Source organism: Cloeon dipterum, chromosome 1 (genome assembly GCF_949628265.1).
Source record: "Cloeon dipterum chromosome 1, ieCloDipt1.1, whole genome shotgun sequence".
Lineage (NCBI taxonomy): Eukaryota > Metazoa > Arthropoda > Insecta > Ephemeroptera > Baetidae > Cloeon > Cloeon dipterum.
The window spans coordinates 21,150,320-21,172,721 of record NC_088786.1 but is presented as its reverse complement, the minus strand read 5'-3'; the positions used below and the strand labels follow the sequence as shown (position 1 = coordinate 21,172,721).

At 40.6% G+C, this 22,402-nt stretch overlaps 2 protein-coding genes across 9 annotated transcripts in view; one reads left to right on the top strand and one right to left on the bottom strand.

Moving 5' to 3' along the window:
* The window catches only part of cnc (cap-n-collar), a 30,570-nt gene extending 13,779 nt beyond the window's left edge, over positions 1 to 16,791 (top strand). For 3 of the 6 annotated variants that reach the window (XM_065488302.1, XM_065488344.1, XM_065488336.1), the window contains 10 exons: positions 2,242 to 2,492; positions 3,139 to 3,303; positions 9,755 to 10,001; positions 10,879 to 11,066; positions 11,116 to 11,239; positions 11,298 to 11,472; positions 12,192 to 12,532; positions 12,659 to 12,840; positions 12,899 to 13,072; positions 16,025 to 16,791. In XM_065488302.1, coding sequence (XP_065344374.1) covers positions 2,242 to 2,492; positions 3,139 to 3,303; positions 9,755 to 10,001; positions 10,879 to 11,066; positions 11,116 to 11,239; positions 11,298 to 11,472; positions 12,192 to 12,532; positions 12,659 to 12,840; positions 12,899 to 13,072; positions 16,025 to 16,162 — 1,985 coding nt within the window. In that variant the 3' untranslated portion in view covers positions 16,163 to 16,791. Of the gene's footprint in view, positions 1 to 2,241; positions 2,493 to 3,138; positions 3,304 to 9,754; positions 10,002 to 10,878; positions 11,067 to 11,115; positions 11,240 to 11,297; positions 11,473 to 12,191; positions 12,533 to 12,658; positions 12,841 to 12,898; positions 13,073 to 13,217; positions 14,193 to 16,024 lie in introns of those variants that run through there. The other 3 variants (XM_065488318.1, XM_065488311.1, XM_065488327.1) reach the window with 3 other exon arrangements.
* LOC135942398 (uncharacterized) lies at positions 15,927 to 21,666 on the bottom strand. Of its 3 annotated transcripts, none has more exons than XM_065488499.1 (5): positions 21,352 to 21,666; positions 17,948 to 18,002; positions 17,695 to 17,886; positions 16,329 to 16,443; positions 15,927 to 16,269 (listed from the first exon to the last, which is right to left on the bottom strand). In XM_065488499.1, exons 1-5 carry the CDS (start codon positions 21,649 to 21,651, stop codon positions 16,146 to 16,148), a joined length of 786 nt encoding a protein of 261 aa, XP_065344571.1. In that variant the 5' UTR covers positions 21,652 to 21,666; the 3' UTR covers positions 15,927 to 16,145. The 3 variants fall into 3 exon arrangements, with proteins under 3 accessions (XP_065344571.1, XP_065344581.1, XP_065344591.1); XM_065488509.1 differs by having other exon boundaries at positions 21,321 to 21,420; XM_065488519.1 differs by lacking the exon at positions 21,352 to 21,666 and adding an exon at positions 21,296 to 21,314.
* Between the last annotated feature and the right edge of the window lie 736 nt (positions 21,667 to 22,402).

Here is a 22,402-nt window from a genome sequence, read left to right as displayed (position 1 = left end):
TGATTAAGTTTTTTTATAATTGGACCATGCAGTTGCGAGTAGCTCTACAATCCCTATAAAACAATAAACTCAATCAACTTAATTGAAGCTAAAAATTTGTATGATACCCTGCTGAAGCCTCACGCAATCAGAGACCGTCGGACGGATGGACGGACGGAGACAATCAGTTTAATTTCTTTTAAGAGTCCATATTTTGGGCGTCTCGCGGTAATAAAGAGAGAGGTGCTGGTCGTGATGGAGCTCAAGGTCTCTCACAATCAGTCTCAGAGCGCGTTTTTCTCTTGCCGGTCGGTTCCCTGAACGATGTTGAGACTCTACCTATTTGGAAGAGAGGAATTCTTTTTGTTCTCTCCATGCTCATCCTTTTTCCTTCTCGTAGGCTCGACTCGTTCTCCGATCCGCCCCCTCTTAAAAAAATTACACGCATGCATCAGAAAGGAGCAAAAAACCTTCCTGCCACCAAAATGGAGTTTTCCAGCAGGATTCGACAGAGAAAACCAACCCGAACCAGAATTGTAAAGCGTGAAATATTAGCCTCCGCCATTTTGGACGCGCGCGGAGAGGCAGAAATTATGCGAATATTTTCATAATAGCGCGCTGCTTCGCGCGAATCGCGACTTGGGTTTCCTTCCATTGGCTGCCGCTTATTTTTTCCTCACTGCCGATTTAATACTCTTTCTTTTGCGCCGCGCGTCATCAGCGCAGCGGAGAACAAGTGACGACATTATGACAAAGGAGAGAAAATACGCGCGCTGTGTAGAAAGATTTATTGTAAAAAAATGGTGACTTTTGAAATGCGTAGCCGAGAGGCCGCGTATTCGGGATGCCGGGCTCATTAAAATTCAAGCGTCAGATGCTCTTTGTTTGCACCGTTTCTTGTTCTCTCTCTTTCTCTCGAGCGTCTAATGCAACATGCTGGTGTGAGCAGCAGCAAATTTTGAACAAATATATCTAGAGAGAGATGTGTATGCGGATGTGCAGCTGCTGCTTCTGCCAAACGCAAATCGTGCCTTTTTACAGTTATAACTTTTCATAACGCGCAGCAAAAAGTTGCCGGACAGGGATAATAGGCGAATTACTCCTCGCACTGTGCAACTTTTTCATCTCGCATAGTATTCATTCTGCGTGTCTATATTATAGTAAGCAGACAATCAAATCCTAAAAACGGATGGGGTTTTTTAACGTAACCTTTTATCGATCTAGCACGTTACCAACGAAGCTGATTGATTTGATTGCGACTGCCTGAAAGTTACAGCTCAACTTTTCGGGCGATAATTATTAGTGCTCCATCTAATATGCTTATTAAAATAGAGCCATTATTGCGTGGCGGTAAATCGGAAAAGCGGCCTTGATGTATTCTTTCTCATTCCCGCTCGCCGCGCGGTCGAACTCGTTTGATTCGATTCTCTTTTTGTGTTTTGCCCTCCAATAGCAAGCAGCGGCCGGCGTCGGTTCAATTTCGCTCGATCGGCGTCGCAGCGTGAGTCCGCGAAGCAATTAAAAAAAAGAGCGTTTCGCCCTTTGTTTTGGTCGCGAGAATGAAAAGTCGAGAGAGCTAGAGATCAACTCGCCGAGAGTAATGGCGTGTATGTTTGATAAAATTAAAATTATTGGATTGCCAGGCCTTAAGGCTCTGCTCTGTGTGTCCGAGAGAGCTAGAGGAAAGAGCGGGCGGGATGTTGGAGCAGGGAATTAATGCAACGATTCGATCGAGCAGCGGGCGAGAGAGCAGAGAACAAAATTTATGATGCGTCGACCGTGGCGCGGCGAAGATTGATGGTTTTCTGCTGCGTTTATTTCCACCGCTCGCTCTCCGGATTAATAAACGAACGGCAAGCAGGAAAATAATTGAAACCCTCAGCGTGGCCCCGCACGACGGCGGCCGTCGCCGCCGCCATTTTGCCGGCGTGCCTTTTGTTTCCAGCTCCATTTCGACTTCAGAAAGCATCGTGTCGTTCTCTCGAACTCGAAAGGGGAAAAACGGCGAATTTTTCTCTCGCATTGCGCCATTTTGCGTGCAACCTTTTTTTGCCCGCTTGGAAATTACTTTAAATACCTGTCGAGGTGCAAAAGATGCTGGCGTCAGGATGACGCTCGGGATTCGAATGCGCTGACTCAAGGAAAAAACGTGCGTCAGCTGCATGCTGCTGCTGCAATTGGGTCACCGACGAATTACAAAAGAAAATCAACCAAATTGCCTCTAATTTGTATATTCACAAATTATCCTCTTTGATTGGGCAGGCGAGTATGAGTTGTGCAAGAGCGAGGAAGAAAGCGGCGTCGACTGCCTGGTGCTGAGCAACGTCGCTGACGACGACGTCCACGAAGAAGAAGTCGCCCAAAATAAGCCAGCGGACGACGAGGACGTCGACAGGCCGTCAAGGCACGTCGTCGACGACGATTTCGACCTTCCGTCTGCTTTGGGCACCTTCTCCCTGGAGGAGGCGCTCAATCTTGCTTCGCTCGACAGCCACTCGCACTCGATCACAAAGGTAAGCTCAATTTTTTCTCAATTTAAAGATCGATAACTCGACTCTGATGCAAAATCCATTTTTATTACATTGATTTTTAAATGGGTTGTTTCATTCTTTTAGTACGTTTGTTTGATCTACAAATAGATTAAATTATGTTAATATTAAAATTTTAACAAAAGGGAATGCATGTTATGTGTTTAAGCTGAGGCCGGCAGCACAATTTTTTAGATGTTTATTGTGAAAATAAACATCTCAAGATAGATCGATTTATTTTTCCAAGATTGTTCGGACATTCTCTATTGAATTTTTGAAAGGCACTTAAATTCATCTAGCAAAAAAAATCCTGGAAAATATCCTATTTCACTTGAAATTTATTCATTTTTAACATGTTTCTTATATATTAAATTGCCTTAACACGTGGACGCGTTGATTTCCTTTGTATTTTTCTTTTCATCCAAGTTTGAATTTTCATAATTATTGCTTCAAATCTGTTTATTACACCAACGAGACCTTCTTTACTACAATATTGTCGTTGTATCGATTACTTACGCAATTTTCAGCGTTTATTTGTTTTTATTTCCGTAAAAATACTATTTTCGTGACCTACCTCCTGCTACTAAATAAAATTTATTTCAATGTCGCTACTGTTTATTGTTCGGCACAGGAGGAGATCGAAGAAGACTTAGCCGCCGCCGCAGCGGAAGAGGAAGAAGAGGAGGAAGGCGCGGCTGCGATGAGCAACCCGTCGGCGCAGCAGCACGGGCTGCTCCACCACCACCACCACCACCACCCCGTGTACGCGCCGAAGCCTCACCACCTCAGCTCTGACGTGAGTGATAGTTGTTGTTATTTTCACTTTTACGTCTCGATCAGCTGATCCGCCGCGTTTTAATTGATGCCGTCGGCCGGCTGGACAAAGTGCTGATCAGCAGCATTTGGCTGCATCGTCATCATGACACGGGCTGATCCACTTTTGTTTGTTCGTTTCGCGGGCACCACGCGCCACGCGATTCCAGTGATGGAAAAAAGCAAAGCAGAGAGAGCGAGGGTGACGAACGAGTTTCGGTCGGCGGGATGACGAGACGAGAAAGAACGGCCGACGAATTCCGCTGCCTCATCTGCGACTCACAGAAGTTGTCCTAGGACCAAAACAAAAAACGCTAAATAGTACATCGAGTATGGTTGATTGACCCATTTATTCAGGCCGGCTAAAAGCACACTCACTCTAAATGGTGGTCAATACGATGCTCTGTTTATTTACCTTTATGAATTTCCAAGTCATATCTCATCTGAAATCTTCCTTGAATATTTATATGACTATCTTTAAATAATTGTTTAATAATTAGAATAATTCCCTACGTACTTGAAAGGGGATTTTTCTATTTTTATGTACGGCCTGGAAGTTTTACAAGGAGACCGATAAAAGAATCTATTGGAGCACTATTTAAAAATTTCCCTTCTGTCCCCGTGAGCAAATAATAATAGAGCATTTCCAGTTGTTTTTACATACTTTTTTAAATCCTTGTTCGAATCAAGGCATCATTTCACAACCTCCCGCGTAAACGGTAAATTTTTAATATTGCCTTGACCGATTAAGAGTGAAAAAAGATGCTCAAACTTATTGGAGAAAAATTCCCAAGTTGAGACAGGAAATATTCCATTATTTGCTTGTATGGTCTGGAAGTGAAGCTTATATTTTTATTGATCGCCTTGCACAATTCTTACATTTTGCTTCCTGGCTGTAATATCCTCTTCCGCAACTAGGGCATTTTTCCCAATTTGTTTTAATATACTTTTTTCGTAAATATTTATGTATTTAAATCGCGTGTGTTAATGTTGTTGAATTATGCAACCGTTGCATTGCGCATGTCGAGAGAGTTGCATACTTTTTTCTGGATTTGTCTCCTCTCTATACGTCATTGGAGCCGTGCCAAGCGTTATTTTGGATCGAAAAATATGATCCACAAAATTTTTAAAATTGCAATCCGTGTTAAATAAGTCATCTAGCACTCGAAAAAAGTAACGCTCATTGAAGTCTCCAAGTGTCGCACTTTTTGTCTGCGCTTCTTTTTGATGCAGGATACGCGGTGTCATTTTCTCTTATGCGACCTTTATTACGATAATTTACGTCGAAATAATTTAATTTTGCGTCCGCAAATCGCTTCCTCGTCATCGTTTTTGACGCCTCTAAATTACTCAATTGCAATGAAGCCTTAATTTGGTCTCTCACTCCTCCATAGAGCCGTTGGCAGCGGCGAAAAAATTTGTAGCTTCGTTTTTTTCATTATTATTATGACGATTTCATTGCTCACAGATTGGTTTCTTTTCCTGCAGTGACCATCGCAGATAATAACCAGTGTCTCTGTCTAATGAGAGCAAAAAGAATCGAATTACGGACTCATAACCAGAAGGATGTTTAATTTTTTATTCAGAGCGCAATGAGAGCGAGAAGAAAACACCGAAGTGCAAAATGTTGCGGAGTATATACAATTTCGCTTTTTAATTAATAGCGCGCGCAAGTGACATAATTACGAAGAGCGTCGTTGCCGCGCAGTGAATCGGGAATCACTCTCGCGCGCGCGGCGCCTGGTGTTTTCGTTACTCGCTCGCTTGGCCAAACTGAAAAGCGAAAGCCTTGTAATTTCTGTTTATGCTGGTGATGAGAGAAAAATGCTCTTTGCTCTAGTGCCTCCGAAAAATCAAGCTGCTGCTGTAACGCAACGGTGTATTCAACGATGCGTCAAAAATGCAAACATTAGCATAATGCGTTGAAGCCTTTGCTTGAATAAAATCGGGAACTAGTACAAATCAGGACCTGCTCTTTTAGCAAAAACGTAAATTTCATCATTCATTCTGCTCGTCTCTTCGGATGCAAATTAACATCAGCTCGAGAAGAACATTTTTCAATATTGACACATTCTTCACGCTGTATTTTGTTGACAAGCTCCTTTTTAAAATGAATCGTTAAAAAGTATAATGCTCCTCTCCCCTGACAATAGGTAAAGGAAAAGGTTTCTCTACAAAAGCGAGAAAATTGGGGGACAATTGGATAATTTACTATTTGCGTTTCCCGACCCACGCTCTGGCCAGGCAATCGCGTCTCCGGTGGCCGCCCGCGAGTGTCCCCGCTCAGCGCGGTCGTGTCGAGCAAGCTATTTACCCAGTTAGTCGATCTTTGGAGGAGCAGCGAAAAGGATACTGGACGCACAGGTTCCCGCGTCAACACCATTACTTCATCCGCTTGGATTTCATCTGTCTTCAGAAAATAGACCAAGCAAGTTATTTTTGTCTATAGTTGCTATTTTTTAGTAATCTGTTTAAAATTAATGGTGGATCTTTTTAAAAGATGATCTGATTTTAATGCTCATTTTCTTAATACGTTTCATTGTTAAGCGCTGGAAATAATGTATTGTGAACTCCAAAAGCAATTTCACTAGAATTAATTTTTATCGGAACAGGAACATCACTTGATTAAAGCTTGATTTTTGTAGAAAAAACATTAAAAATTGAATTGCAATTATTGATCTTTAAGAAGGAGACGCTTCTGGCGAAACCATTAAATTCTTGTAGCCTTTCCTGGTGTGAACCACGTATACCGGTGGCAATATTTTTATTTGATGATTTTAGCGATATTTTATTAACTTTTAAGAAAATTGCTCCAAATTTCTAAATTGATTTGAAAATAAAGTTTTAGTTCAATTTAGCTGAAATTCGGTAAGTAGACTGTGTAAAATGAGATAAATCGATAGGTAGGTCAGTTTTACTGTTCCGAAAAAAATTAAAAATGTCCCACAAGGCTCGTTAACGCTCGTTATGGTTGATTGTAGAGCAAAAAAAACATATTCTGAAAGCTGATGAAATTTCCTGTTTTTCTCTTGTTGACAAAAATTTTCTTTGCACCATTATGTTAATTGAAAACGTATCTCTTAACAAAATTTTTATCTCTTTCGAGATGTTATTCTCGTTCTGTTTTTTTCATGCAGTTGATGGTATTTTATTCAAATGTATTTGAGAAATTTTTCCACGTCTTGTATTTGGTTGCACCGTCAAACATTTTTATTACAATTATTTTTTAGTTTTTTTTATCGTGACACCGTTGTCTTTGAATCGTGGCTCCACGTGGAGGATGAAGAAAAAGCAACGCTTAACCGTTTCACTGGACCATTAATATAAATTTTTTCAAGAAAGTGCTAACACATGCTAAATTAAAATCAGTTAATGTAATAAGCTTTAGCTGGTCACTGTCGTATTAGAAGGTCTGTTAGGATCGATGCCGTTTTTGCAGCAATCATTGTCAAGCTCAGGCTATTAGCCAATAAATAAAACGAGCGCGGCGCATACGCGATTTAATTTGGTTAACATGCGCGGTAGCAGTTGCTCGGGGCCATTTTTTGCGCGCGCGTAATTAATCGACGCTTAATCTCCACTTGCTGAGGACGCAGCACGACTTTTTTCGCCCTCGGCGTGCGGATTAAAAGACTAGCAGCGTTATTATTTCGTTTGACGCGCACACCGGGAAAAAGCGTTTTTGATTAAGCGGCCTCGACGCAGGCTGTTTTTCTCTCATTAGCCGGAATATTTTTTTGCCCGGCGCATTTGTATAAATTTGGTCGGAAAGAAAGGAACTAAAATATCAATTCGTCATTTGGCCTCGTACACGTGGTACGCAAAACAAACTCTTTTCAAGCCGAAAAATTAAAGATTTCTCTACATGTGCTGTGCCGCGGCGCGCTACACGCTGGACAAAGGAAAAGAGAAAATTCTCTCGGTTTGCGTCATCACCTCTCTCGCGCGCTCGCGTATATTTGGCCTGTCTCCGCCGCGTCGTGTGTTGCAAATAATAAATAAGAGGTAAAAAAGACAAAGACACTGAGCGGTGCGCGACCTCGAAATGCAAAACTTGGCCACAGTGAGTTGCATCTCTCCGCGCGCGTAATTGCGGCACCGTGCGGCGGCCAAAAAAGCAATGCTGTGCTGATCGCGGATGCACATGCGGCGCGTACATTACGGCACAGTTACCGGCATCCACATCCGCGGAGAACAGTGCGCAAAAAATGGCTATTTTGGCCATTTGCTCTCGCGCGGTACTCGCGGCTAATGAGCACAAGAAAAGTCAAATTACCGCGCAGCGCTAAGAGCACTACTTGTTTCTCTCTTTTTTGGCGCACAAATTGCACTCTCAGCCGCTCTGCTAATTCGCAATATCTGGTCCATTTGTCTCCTCCGAGTCTCTTGTTTAGCTACTGCTGACAAAGAGAGAGAGAGAGAGAGAGAGAGAGAGAGAAGTTGGACAGAATAAAAAAATTGAATGTTTTTAATGATTGTGACGAAAAAAGAGAGAAACAGTGCAATGTATATAGCAAAACATATAAAGCAAGTTTTACTTTTATCCCAAGGTGAGCTTTAGTTGATACATGTATTTGACTTTCCAGTTTGCATTTTAAAATGCAATGCCAATGCTGCAATTAAATAAATTTACTCTAAAAATATCGAAGCTGAATTTTTTCATGAGGTGCAAATCTTTGATCATTGATTTGGATTAACAGAGATTTTAATATTTTTCTCTGCTTCTCTTTCTACCAAAAATAGCAAGATATAGTGTCATTCCTGAACTAGAAAAAATGTTTTTAAAATTGAAATCCGGAATTTTACTGTACACATTGTTCTGGCTTCCTGATTAAATCAATATTACAATTTTGTTACTATAGAATTTTGTTTATTAATTTTAACTTCAGACGGATAGCAACTTTGATACTTTTTAATCAAAATGTAGTGAACATTTTTCCTAGCCCCGTCAAATGAAAGTTAAAATTTTAAATTTCTACCCCTGTTACTTGAGCTGTCATTTTACAATCAGGTTTTTGAGGAAGATAAATGGCTGTCAATAAACTGTCTCAATTGATCAGTATTTTGGCAAATTATCCATCCATGAAAAGCAAAATGTACGTTCAAGCCAAATTCGTGATATTTTCGTACTATTTTTTGAACTAAACTATAAAATGACAATTTTTTAATTATTTTTTGTATCAACATTCTCGGCAGAAGTACGTGAAACTGTCTTGGGATTAATTAAAATAAATTTTAATCCGTCTGAAACAATGGGAATCGTCGTATTTCAGGTTGAAAACAGGGTAAAAAATTGCTAATAGTTATCATTACCAGATTCGTAAATATTCTTTTATCTGAGGAAAAAAATACCACCTTTATATAGGCGCATGAAGAAAAATCAAGGATTGCCGGTTGAAAAAATCCGATAAGGCTACTTTTCCTCATTTTTATCAATCACTCTACCTTTTCGAGAATTTTCCTTGGTTTCCGGTTCAGAAATTTTCTGTCGTGTGTGTTTTTGAAAATAGCACGACCGTGGGAACGCATGCCTAATGGAAAAGTGGAGGGGCCGCGGCTCATTAGCCGATTCGGCTGCGGCGGCGGCGGCGGCCATGCTGCGCGAGCGATTTCACCTGCGGCAGCACCAGGCGCTAGACGCAATTTGGCGTAATGAGCCAGCCAAGCCAAGCCAACAATAACATGCACAGCACACACATACACACGGGCACCATATGGCACCCTGAATGCACGATCGAAATAAAAAATCTGTTTCTCTCCGCTGAATGCGTCGGTTGGCACACTTTTGTTGGGGGCTTTTTGTTATTTCTTCATCTGTTGGCGTTGGGAGATGATGAGTGAGTGACAAGAAGCGACGCGCACACAAATGCACTCGCATGCAGAGAGTTGAAAAAATATAACACAAAAAGCCACAGCGCTCCACACAATGGGGAAAAGAAAGAAAGAGACGGAGGATTCGAAGGCCGCCGCGGGCGAACCAAAAGCAAACACTTGTCTCTGCTGCGCTGGTGCCGCGAGAGCAGAGAGGGGAGGCACCTTCAGGTCCGTTCTCAGGGCTCTCCGCGCGCACCGACTCCTGCGTTCAGCACTTTATAAAAGATCACGTTCGCGGCAATCGTAAATTCCACTCTTTGTCGCAGGCACGAATAAAAACTGAAAAATTACACGTTTACGAGCCACAGTGTGAATATGAAATAAAGTCCTGAAAGACCACCTGCGTGACTTTTTACCGTACGCTTCTTCACACCCTCGTAAAACACTTTTATAGATGATCTCGCTGCCTCTTTCTCTCTCGCCAATGAACTCAAGCGCACTTGACGCATCTTTGACACTCAAATGCGTGGCCCACGAGTACCGTTGAGAGATGCTGCTGCGCAAAAAAATGCCTTTTTCGGATCTCCTCTCTTAACCAAAGTTTGTCTGTCTTTTCACAGGGCCGAATGCCAATGGGGGTCCGCGGTGGAGTCGGCAGCGGCGTCGGAGGCAGTGGAGGCGGCTGGGTGGACGTCGGCGTCGCCTTTGACGCCGTCGGCCCTGCTGACGTGTTGCCCCCGCCGCCGCCCCACCACCAGCCCTTCCCTTCAAGTTACCTGGCTGACCCCCGGTCCGTTCTCCTCCACAACGCATCCCTCGCACCCCCGCCACCGATGCCAGACTTCAACGCCACAGCTCCTTTGTTCGGTGAGTTTTGCCTGTCATTGATTGATTTTTTATTTATCAATGGAATTTTTAAATTTAGAAAAAAACAAGGGATAAAGTGGAAAGATTCAATACTTGGTTTTAGCTAGCAGGTTCACTTTTATTTTAAAATTAAACAATTTTAAAATAAAAGTTAGTTTTTGCCCATATTTTTTTTGTCAAGACTTGGAGGTTCAAACCCTGGCAATGTTTTAATAATTGTCAATTTATTCGAACGAAGTTGAAATTCAGTGCAACATCATTGTTTTTCCCTTATTTCAAAGTTAATTTCCTGATCTTAATGTATCTAAAGGAAAATTTCAATTTTAAGGTTTAATAATATGAAAAGTTAAATTCGGAAATAATCTTTAAATGGAATGAGAAATGTTTTGTACCCAATACAAAAATTTTAGCATTCAGACTTCACATGTTAATGAGATAGACACCGGTTTGTCCCTTAAATGCCAATTCTGTGCTCTTGATTGTCGATATTGGTGCCTGGTCATGGCGCCTCTAAGGTCGGTAATAGGCCAAAGAGTGTCACAACAATTATCAAAGCTCCCGATTTGGCCGTTCCAACGGTACGCAAATTTTGCAGACTACTAAACCAATACAGAGTCTCACTAGCGTTGTTAAAGTGGCTCAATTGGGAATGTAATAAAACCGAGGCTCCTCAAAATTTTGTCATGAAACCCGGAGATTATTACGCCTCCATATGAACTGAACAACATATCAAACAATCAAACTGAAGCATCGACAACAATTTAAAAATTGTAGTCCGTATATCAAATCTCTCCTGGAAACACCACCTCATTCCATAAATTCCCTCGCAGTTGAAATAATTGGAATTTTAGCCTAACTTTATCATTCTATTTTAAAGGTAACAGCTCCTTCTGCGGCGTGCGTGAAAGCATGCGTGGCGCCGGGGGCGCCTGTGGTGGCAACGCGGGAGCGGGAGCGCACTTGGGCTCGGCGGTGGCTGCGTCCATGAACCTGAGCGCCCCTGAGGGCATGGCCCCTTCGTCGGAGGCACCCTTCAAGCTTGACCACGACTCGCTTTACTATCAGGTATTCTGGTTTAAAGGCTGTCCGTCTCAACCCCTATGATTCATATTAGCATCCTCACTTCTTGCAGAATGCTTCTGGGGGCGAGTCGATGAACCAGTCCTCAACCGAGGGATTTTTTTCCTCCATCCTGAATGACGAGGAGTTGCAACTAGTTGACATGGCCATGAACGAAGGCATGTGTATTCATCTCCAATCATGATTGTTTGACTAACAGTTAGAAATGTGGCACAGGAATGTACACAATGCGTTTGTTGGACAACTCGACTGCCAGTGGAGGAGTGGGCGTTGGGGCCGCGGCGCCGGCTGGTGACGCCGATGGCTCAAGTGACAGCGCCGTCAGCTCAATGGGTTCAGAACGCGCGTGGGGAACAGAACCTAGCACTTCAAACTCGTACCTTGATTACTGGTTTGTCCAAAATTTAGTTTCTATTTGAGGTGTAGGTTTTGTGTTATTTTTTAAGACTTGTCCTAAACTAGGTCGCCCAACTCTTTATTAGCATGGACCTAATCCTCAGGGGGTGGGTTTTTGAGCTTAATTAAGACGCTTGAGGCTTGAGTCTTTTAATATTTTTCTTTTTTTGTCATCAGAAGTTTAAATCCAGACTCAATTTCAATTAGTATTACACCAATTGTTCGTTTTTCATACTCTAGTTTGGAAATCGTCAAAACGGTTAAAATATATGTCATTGCTTTGGGGATAAGTGCTTTGGGAAACGACCAAAGGATGTGAGATGCATCAAAAATGGGTCCAGATTTGAATTTCTGATAGCAAAAACTATTTATTAAAGTCTATTTCGCATATAAAAACCAGTCTAAAAATAATCTATGTTAACAAAATATCAATTGAATGAAAACCCCTCTAAATTTCAGCCCTAGCAATTGTTTCTAGATTCTGATTTTTTTAAGAACACATGAAATATATGAAATCTTAAAAGGAGTAGTTGAAATGTAATTTTTTTTAGGAAATTCTTTGATTAGGAAATTTTCCTGTCCTGCCAGTATACAAGGGAAAGCAGGAATAATTCCTGTTTCCATTTTCTATCTGAACAATTAAGTTAAAAATATTTTCTTACTTTTCCAACTTGATGAAGACACCTGATAATAAACTTAAAATCCTCATTCCAGTGCCACTGGTCAGAACGGCTGCAAGTACCGACCTTATGACTACAGCGGCGGTGCCTATGCCGGCGGCGTGCGAGGCTCTGGGGGCCCTGGCGGGCCCCCTGGAGGCGGTGCGGGCGCCCAGAAGAAGCATCACATGTTCGCCAAGCGCTACTTCAACGAAACCAACGAGCCCAAGTGCCTAGACTTTGGTAGTGCTCGCGGACCCCTCGGCGGGCCAGAACCTCCAACCCCAGCTCTCGCGGATCACGTTAACCACAACCACACGTACCAACTGCCTGGTGGCCTCCCCGAACCCTCGCCACACCCCCGCCGACCCACGAGGGACAAGAACAAGCAGTCAAGTTAGTTTTAAATTTCTCTTGACTGTCAATACTTGGAATCCGATTTTTATTGTTTTTAAACTTATCTGCACTTTTTTACGTGAATGAGATTTTCTTTGATGAGTTTTTTTCTTTCAAATTTCAAAGTAGAAGACGCTGAGCACCTGACACGAGACGAAAAGCGGGCACGTTCAATGCATGTGCCCATCAGCGTGGAAGACATTATTAACCTGCCAATGGACGAGTTCAACGAGAGACTGTCAAAGTTCGACCTTACGGAAGCACAACTTTCTCTCATCAGGGACATTCGCCGGCGCGGCAAAAACAAGGTAAATACCTGATACCTGACAATTAATTCCGTCACTTAAAAATTGTATGCTCCCTCAGGTTGCGGCACAAAACTGTCGGAAGAGGAAGCTGGACCAAATCCTGAGCTTGGCTGATGAGGTGAAGCTGATGCGGCACCGAAAGCACCGTTTACTCAGGGACAAAGAACAAATGCAGTCTGAGAGGCAGAAGCTCAAGGACAAATTCGCTCAGCTCTACAGACATGTCTTCCAGGTAAGAATTGTAGCTTTTGTAGGGTTGATTGCACGGTAGAATTGAGGATAATTGTTACGTGAAGTAAAAAAAGTAACGTGTCCATTCTGATTTTTACATTACGTTGATTAGGACATTTAAAAAACATATTCCCTAAACGTTTCAGCAAGATAGCGCTTTAAAGTTCTAATGGAATCCGGCACCTGAAGATGTGTGAGATTTTGAACTCCCAATTAGGATTTTTATTTGATCTCCGCTGCAAATTGGAATATTGAGGCGATTTCTTCACTACCTAATTTTTTACGAGCAACAACTCTTCTGTGAGAATTTTTTTTGTAAATATGCAAATAAATAGTCAATAGTTTATATTAATTATTCAAATAAGTATAAATTGCTTACAAATAACACATAAAAAAACTTTGCAAGATTCAAGATTCAAGCCCTGAAGATCAAGATCAAGATAGATTAGTCATAAGATAGAATTGTGAACTATTTGTGAGGTATCGAAGAGTTAAACTTGAAAGGCATGAATTTTTCGAGATTTGTTATTAATGCCACTGCCATATCTCGTTTACTAATCTTCGCAACTGCCAAAACTGCACAATTTTTGACTCGTCTCGACTTCTCCAAACACCTTTTGGTATGTGTGATTTATTCAAGATTGATTGAAATACTGCAATGAAGAGATAGAAAAAACCTGAGCATCCTTACAAAGCGATTGTTGGTTCCAGTTTGTTTTTGAGTGGAATAGAAATCGTGTTTTGCGTGGTTTTGTTACGTAGAGCTTGAAAATTTGAGAAAATGCTGAGTGAAGAAAATAAAAATTGAAAAATTTAAACAATTCGAAAAATATATTAAGCTGTATTTGGATGAAACCACTGACTGCGATTGCGCCTTCAGGAGAAAGATTTGTCTTCTACTTTACATTATAATCAAATAGTACAAGCTTTTAATCGTCTCTTGTTGCCCTAATTTATAAAATACCTCTTCCCAACAGTTTCACAAAGCATTTGTTGTAGAATTCTGCTGAAGTGATTTGGTAGCTTTGCGAGGAAAAATGAGATAAACATATTGCTATATCTCGAAAAAACTAGATTTGTATTTTGAAAAAAACATCTGTGATCTATGGATATTTAAAAAATTAATAATATCTATTATTTAAATAAAATTATATAATTTCAGCTCTAATTTATTTTCCTATCAGAATAACATAATTTGCAATGCTATGAAAAGAGAAATTAGGTTGAAAGAAGATGATAAAATCGGAAATTCCTCTCTCATTAATCTTAATAATCTCTTGAAAAGATTTAAATTTTGTTCTATTAGTAAATTTATTTTGAAATCTTTGTAGTTCTGACTGAATAAATTCTTTCCTTTTGATTCCATGAAATTTGGCTGCAATTAGACATTTCTAAAAAGATGACTTATGAACGAGAAATGTCCGATTTTATCTGTAACGCATGTCATATGAACAAATCCTCGGGTTCAAACTTTAATGACAATAGGTCGAAGTCTGATAATTTTGGGTTAAATTGAAATTCTTTTAAGGAAATCCTGGTCATGTTTCGCTCCAACATGCAAATTAGGAAAAAATGTCCAATAAATATTTTCAATCTAGCATAATTTCCGAGTTTCATAGCGAATGGCGTCTTTAGGGGATTCCCATATTACATTAAATTAGGCGCAATTCATATCCAATCATTATGGAATAAGGTATGCAGAGTCTCCTTGACAAAAAAAATGTTTGATTTTTAATTTTTTAATATCTAACTTAATCTTGCTTTTTTACGCTTGGGAACAAATTACGGCTTGTAGATCTTAAACAGTTATAAATATTTAAAAAAGGCACTCTCGGGAGTGTCAAAGCAATGGGAGGTATTTGAGCAGTTCGGAGATTTAATACTGGCTACCCAATGTCAGAGATGGAAAAAAGTGGTTACTTTAGTGACTTGAAATACTCAAATTGCTCAACGGGCTGGGAGGCGCACCGGCGCCGACTCGCTACTTGCTGGTTTGCACCTTTCCAGCATGCGTGATTTGGCTTCATGGGACAAATGTCTAGCGATTCAATGCAGTCCTCGGTGCGGAGGCAAGTGGCCCTTGAGTGGGCTGGGTCCCTGTGCGGCCTGGTGCGCCCATGTTATCCGTTCGCGGTGTTATTTGGACCCGGGTTTCAGCATTCGTGCTAGTGCAGTGCGCGCGCTTCCCAGTCCTCGGACAGGGATAAAAAGAGCAAAATAAGTATTTATTTGGCAACTTTTAAACAGTTTTTATGCAATTTTTTCAAATTGTGTAAAATAAATAATTAAATTTTTGACGTTAATGCTATTAAATATTTATATAAAAATATACTAAATATGTTGTAACAAGTTGTTGTTAATCTGAATAATAAATTTTGATGCATGTATCAATATTAATTTACTATGCATACGCAAATTTAAAGTAACTACTTCCCTCTTTGGCGCCCCAAGTGAGACAAAAAATATTCATCAGTTTTAGGAATATGCATTATTATAAAATTTAAAAAAAAAATGTATCATTAGAGGCGCACGGAGTCGCGTTTATGGTGATATCTCCGAGATTTTTGAAACGTCAAATATGATTCATCAATTGATATGACTCCTCAAGGAGAGTTAATTTTACCTAAAACCGTCAGGATTAAATTAAATTTGAATTAAATTGATTTTGTGGTTTTTCTTTAAAAAATTTTTATTCCGTAGCCTCAAAAGCAGTACTATTTTGAAAACTTAAACATCAATTAAGTGAACTCATTTGAGGAACAAAATTTGCATATCAAATCGGAATGAACTCGAGGTTCCCTTATCCTTAAAAACTAGACATCGTGGAAGGAGAAAAAGAAATAAAACACGTTCGATTCAATGAAAAAGAGAAACAGTGGTCGAGTGCATTTTCATGATTTGATCCAGTATAATATATTCGTTGACAAAAACGGTTTCGTGTGTCGTGTTGCAGGCATTACGTGATCCAGAAGGTCGTCCATACTCGCCGTATGAGTTCAGCCTGCAGCAGGCGGCCGACGGCTCGGTGCTGCTGGTGCCGCGCAAGGAGGAGCCCCCCAAGGGGGGCCCCGAGCTCAGCAGGCGCCCCTAGTCAGCCAGAGGGCGGCCGCGAGCGTGGTCCACGCGGCCCGCGTCGAAGGCGGCGCTCCGTTGCACGCGTCAAAGTCGGAGCAGCTCTGCAGGCAGCCGCGGATGTACCTGCCAAATAAAAGGTCACGCAGAGGTCAACGCAAGGTCATTCATTGCGAGCCACGCACCGGTCGTCGAGGTAGAAGCCGCCGCAGTGCGACATGCGGATGATCTCTGTGTCGGTAGTGAGGGTGCCGCTGTCCAGGGCGCACCCGCGCACCGTCAACTGCACCCCGTTGTCCTCTGCAGCACCCCAACAGACTATTATTTTATTTCGCAAGTGAGAGAAAGAAAGAAAGAAAGAGAAAGAGGACTCCCGAAACACTTATTTATTGGACCATTTTCTGTGCGCGAGTGAGACCATTATGTGAATACACACACGTGAAAGAGAAACAAGTCACAGGGCGGTTTGGACTCTTTATTAATTATTTGTTCGTTCAATATCGTTCAGTTAACTTTCTGTGTTCTTTATTGTGTTTATTTTTTTCAGGATGGAAATAGTAAGCAAAGCTGCTAGTTTGGAGCTTTATTACTGCTTTATTTTGCAATAAAAAATCTTAATAAACAGAACTGACTCTTTTAACGAAGAAATTACTCTGGTTTTACTGCCCAACTGAAACCTAATTAGCAAAGTTGTGCAAAGTCTTACGGATTACAGCGGGTACCCCCAGGGGAGTCTCAAGAGTTGCGGAGTAAATATTTCGTAAAAAGTAAACTTCAGATGTGATTAATTAGTTCTCGTATCAGGAGTGTTTTGAACTTTTCTAAGACTTGGTATATTTTTTCTGAGCCTAATCAATCAATTGAGAAATTTCAAAAGCCATTTAAATCGCGCTTTAATATTTTCAGAATCAGTCTTAAACCATTGAAATTGGTAGTTATAATTTTTAGCCCGATATCATTTTTGATCGGTTTTCCACTCAAATAATGTTTTCACGAATGGCAAGTCTGTTTTGTTGATTGATTTTGGCATCAGTTTTTTTCTATGAAATATCCAGAAAAATGAAATGTTAAGCTATTCTCAAACTTTTCAAATAACTCCTAAGCCTTTCCAACATGAAATATAAGCTCACATGACTTATTCTTTTCAATGGCATGCAAGAAGTACTTTAAAAAGCCAAATAAAAGTTATGAAATTTTTAGATTTTTTTTTAAATAATCAAGTAGGCATGAAAGTCCTATTTATAGATTTTTCTTTTGTTACCTTTTTCAATTTGCAAGAATTTACTAAAAGTATCAACTTCGATTATTTTTTTAAAAAAAATGCTCTGCATCTTTTCCATTTGATGTATCCTTGTTAATAATTATGACATTTCCATCGACATTTTTACCAAAGCATATTAGTATTCCAGAAAATGTGCCATTTAAATCGAAAGTAGAAACATTGCAAATAAAATTAATTTATAATTGATTAGTTTCGTGATGTTTTTTGCCAATGCGGGAAATGAGAGAAAAAATAATGTCCTTTATAAGGAAATTAAATATTAGAAATACCATAAACTCCGGCAAGTTTGATGCAGGCAGTGGCCGGGAAGAGTCCGTTCCTGCCCTTCCTGCCACCCATGCATGGTGACTCGAGGATGGTAGTGGAGTAATTATTGTGGAAGGGGTCGTCGCACTCGGGGTTGTTACCCCCGATGGAGATGCACTTAAAGCAGTCAATGCTCGCCACAGCGGTGAACCAACCTTCAACCAATCAAGCGAGTCAACGGGGTTCCTTGCCCAATTAAGTGGCGCACGTGCTCACCACCAATGACGGCGAGGAAGACCAGCAGAAACAGCAACCCTGGCGCCTCCATTTGCTGCCGAGCAAAAAGTAAAGAGATTGAAAGTTAGAAAATGTAGAAGTGATGAAATGTCACGGGTCGGAGGACAAAATTTGCAAGAGGTCAAATGTAAACTCTGCGAAATTCACACCAGAAATCAGTCTTTACTAGAAAAATTACGGGTTTTACGGGACAATTTTGGAAAACTTTGAGACCTCTGTAAAATAAGGTAAGCTTTGAATTTATGTCGCCGAGCCCGAATGAACTATCACCAAATGAAAAGTCATAGAGATCAAAATCTAAGGTCACTACTGTCAATTTTGGTTTGTAATTTAAATTTTATCGAAACACGCGCTGGATTTTTGAGCTTCGAAAATGTACTGCTTTAAAGTTGTGTGAATTTGTGTGACAATTTGTTTCGTAGTTTTCTCGTTTTGCAACTATAGTCAACTTCAAGACTCGGGCTTAAGCATCAGAACCGCAAAACCTGCATACTCGTCTCGACCAACTGAAGGGTTTAGTTGGTCCCCACCCCTTTCAACACCCCTGCTACAATTTTAACAGCAAAATATTCTACTACGCACCCTCCTTCCCATGCCTAATTTAAAAATTAAAACAGTAGTTTGGAATTAAAGGCAAAATAATAAAAAAAATTACTGCGTTATAAAAGTTTTTGCTTTTTTCATGGGGGTTGAATTTTAGTAACTAAGGGGAGTGGCGGAAAATCACCCCATGAACCCTTCGGCTGATCAGGGGAGGTCGAGACGAGTCTAACAGTGTGCAGTTTTGGCAATTCTGACGGCTAAGAACCCGAGATTTGGAGTTGACCATATTTCAAAAACACGAAAAAATCTAACAATTCGTGTTTTTCGAGTTTCGAAGCGTAAAATTCCTCGTAAACGAAGAAGAATACAACTCTGAAATTTTTCACTCGTCTCGGGACAATTTTTAAGCATAATAAATTAAAAAATCCTGGAAGCTCATCTCGTTTCCAAAAATGTACGCTTACTTGGCCTTGACCTAGGACATCAAATTTAGTGTTAGTTCAATGCGGCTTGGCGAGAAGAATTCAAAGCTTACCTCATTTTTTGAAATTGTACCCCGGGGAGATGAGATACTGAGGTTTCTAAATTTTCCGAAACTTACCCGTAAAACCCACAGAAAAGAACATTTCGTAAAAATAATTTATGCAATCTACTGGTAAAGACTAAATTCTGTTATAAATTTCGTTGAGTTTGCTTGACCTCGAGCCAATTTTTCCATCCAGGCCGTGAGATTTCGTCAGGTTCGATAAATAAGATTGCAAATTGTTGACTGAATTTTGTGAAAATCGAGTTTATGTGTGCTGCAGGCGGATGCGGCGCGCTCATTAATAAGGACAAGGAGGGTCCGGCCTCAGGGGACCCCGGCAGACCTGGCTCCGGAACAAACTGGAAATTAGACGGGGTTGCTCTAAGGGCGTGTGCCTCTGACGACAACGACGGGGTGTCGATCGCGTGTGTTTGCATACACACGCACACCGCACCGCACCGGGCCGGGCCGGGCCGACACCACACACAGAAACACCGCACCTAACACTTTTCGCCTGCCGCCGCCGCCACCGCCGTGTAGCAGCCAGCACACATAAATATACAGAAAACACACGCCATCGATCGCGGGCCGATCCTCCCGTGAGACGTTGCCGGCAGCAGGAAAACAAAAATATTTTCCACGTCGAATTTTATTGAAAAGAAAAATGACTTTTACTGTGAAATATTTCCCTCGTGTCTATGAAGAAAATCGAGCGCGCGTGCTGACCCAATTACCCACCCTGAGATCGCATGAAGCGTATTTTTGCGCTATAACGGTAGCGAAACGTGGGATTGTTTACCATTGAGGCCAGAGTGTGGATTTTATGTATTCTGATCAGAAGCGGACGGCCAGAGTTGAAAGAAGTTGCGGCTTATTTTTAGCGCGCGCGTACCAGTCCAGCGGCCGAGAGTTGAATGCTTTAATTGTTTGTGTTTCACTGTCGCACGCCAACCCCTTGCCGCCTCTGTTCATTTCCTACTGCGAGAGAAACACAACACCCCACTCTGTAATAAATATGGGAATTCCCTTGCAAATATTTCCAGCATAGGAAGAGTGATCGTGTTCGAAAAATACCACTGAACAATGAAATTGAAGGGGAATAACATGAAATAATAAAAATATCAAGTCTTGGAATACACCCAGAGAAATGGTTAAAAAAATTGCAAAAATTCCTTTCATCTCGTGCCATTTCTTTTAAAAGAGAAATCGTGAAAGAATTTTGTTTAAATTTCCCCGAGCAATTTTTCAAATTTAAAGACGATCTATGAATTAAAATAAACAATATAATTTTTTTATTTGACGAGCTATGCAGCTTCGAAGGAAAAAAATTCTAATTGGATTTAATTACAGGGAGATGCTGTAAAATCAATTTAAATGGATTGATACAAGGCGAAATTTGAAATTAATTTTAATTTGTGACTTTTAGATGATCAAATTGTAGAGAAAATCTTTTTTCTCGTCTTTATCAAAATTTCATTAGTATTTTTTGTTAAAAAAAACATTATTTGTGTATTTATCAAAATTTACAGTTAATTTATCAAATGATACAAATATGATAGAAAATTTAAAATAATTATTTTTGATCCATTCTCACGAGTTTTTTTCCGTCTACAGTCTAAAAATATTGACTTTAAAGGAGAATAAAGAATGGCACACCGATCGATTTGTCTCGTCAAAAGCCTACCTATCTATTCAATGTGCCACAATGAAATCAGGACCAAATAACGGTTAAATTTAAGATTTTGCCAAATTTCTCGTAAGACTAAACGGTTTGCCAACCATTTTTTTTGCTTTCTTTCGATTTCTCTCGAATTATGAGAAAAATGTCCCTCTTGATTTTCAAATAGGAGACTTATGGGTGCTGATTTTTTCAGAAATTTAAGCGGGAACCTAGGAATTTTTCAGCTCTTCCCAATTTATAGAGAATTTTTAAGAGGGAAAAAATTATTTTCTAGAATTTTGCAGTACAATATTCAATTTATATATGTTTTAAAGAAAATTTCAAATTCAAGAGAAGACACTGGAAGAAAATTATTTTGCCAAGAAATTAAACACTAACTCATCAATTGATTTGTCTCATCGTAAAATATTGTTTTTAACCAAAATTCACACAAATTAAACAAAATTAGTCTTTATAAAATTATAGCCATTTTCAACCTTCGTAAATCGCTTAAATAGCCGAAATAAATATAATATTCAAACGCTATATATATGAATTTAGTTAAACATCAGGCCACACGAACAAAAAAATTATTCACCAATTAAAACGTTTATGAAGCTTACGAATTTGACTGTCAGTTTTTAAACCAGTTACCAAGGCAGGTTGGGGTTGAGGAAGCCACCCCCGGGGGCCGTGGTGGACACCGTGTGTGGCGGGCGAATGTTTGGCTCCGACTGGTTGCTCGGCGACGGCGGTGTGCGGCGCCGACGGTGGCGCCGCCGTCCTGCACGATGAAAAATTATTTGCCGGCTGCACGTCTCGAGGGACTGCTCTCTTCTCGGCACTCGTCACGAAGGGTTTGCGGCAAGCGAGAGGGCACCGCGGGGACGGGGACGCGCCGGGCAGGGCCGACCGGCACAGCCAATGACGCGCAGCTTGCAAAGATGCATTCATTATGCACGCTGGCAATTTCGGCCGTGTGTCGCGCGCTTAATTATTGACTGCGCGCAGCAGATTTAATTAGGCCGACGACGACAATAGGGCGCCCACGGGACCTCTGTCCACGCGGCTCAAGCTCAGATATTCCATAAAACATCTCGCTGATGCGCACACTTTTATGGAGCCGCAGCCACCAAAGTTGTTGTGCGATGTAGTGTCATTGAAAGTCAATGGGGACCTTTTAATTGTGTGTACTTTCGCAAAATATCCAAATAGAACAACAGCAGGGAATTGAGAGTTTTTTTTATTAAAATCATTAATTTTTACAATTTTTATATAAAAATTGTTTCATGGTTAATGAATTTCAATTTTCAATTTCATGAATAAACTTTTAACGAAAGTCTCCCACGCACTTGCAACAAAAATAATAATAATCACTCATAAGCAGCTTTTTAAAACGTCCCAAGCATAGATCCTGAATTTTTTTTCTCAGCCCTGCAAAAGTTAACCAGAACTGGAAGTCAACCTTTTGAACTGTGATTTGCCTATTGCATTATACTGTTTATTCAATTGCCATTATTAATGCTTGTTTTTTTATTGCGATTCAGCAAAGGGTACACTCAATCGATTCAACGACCGGGTATTCTGAATCCTCTTCTGCAGCTAATTCTGTGCGGTATAGATTTTGTTTGAAGGTTAAGTATTGCTAATGAGGCCTGAGCGGTCGAAGCAGTTGTACAGACAGAGGACGTGCGAGATAATCTTT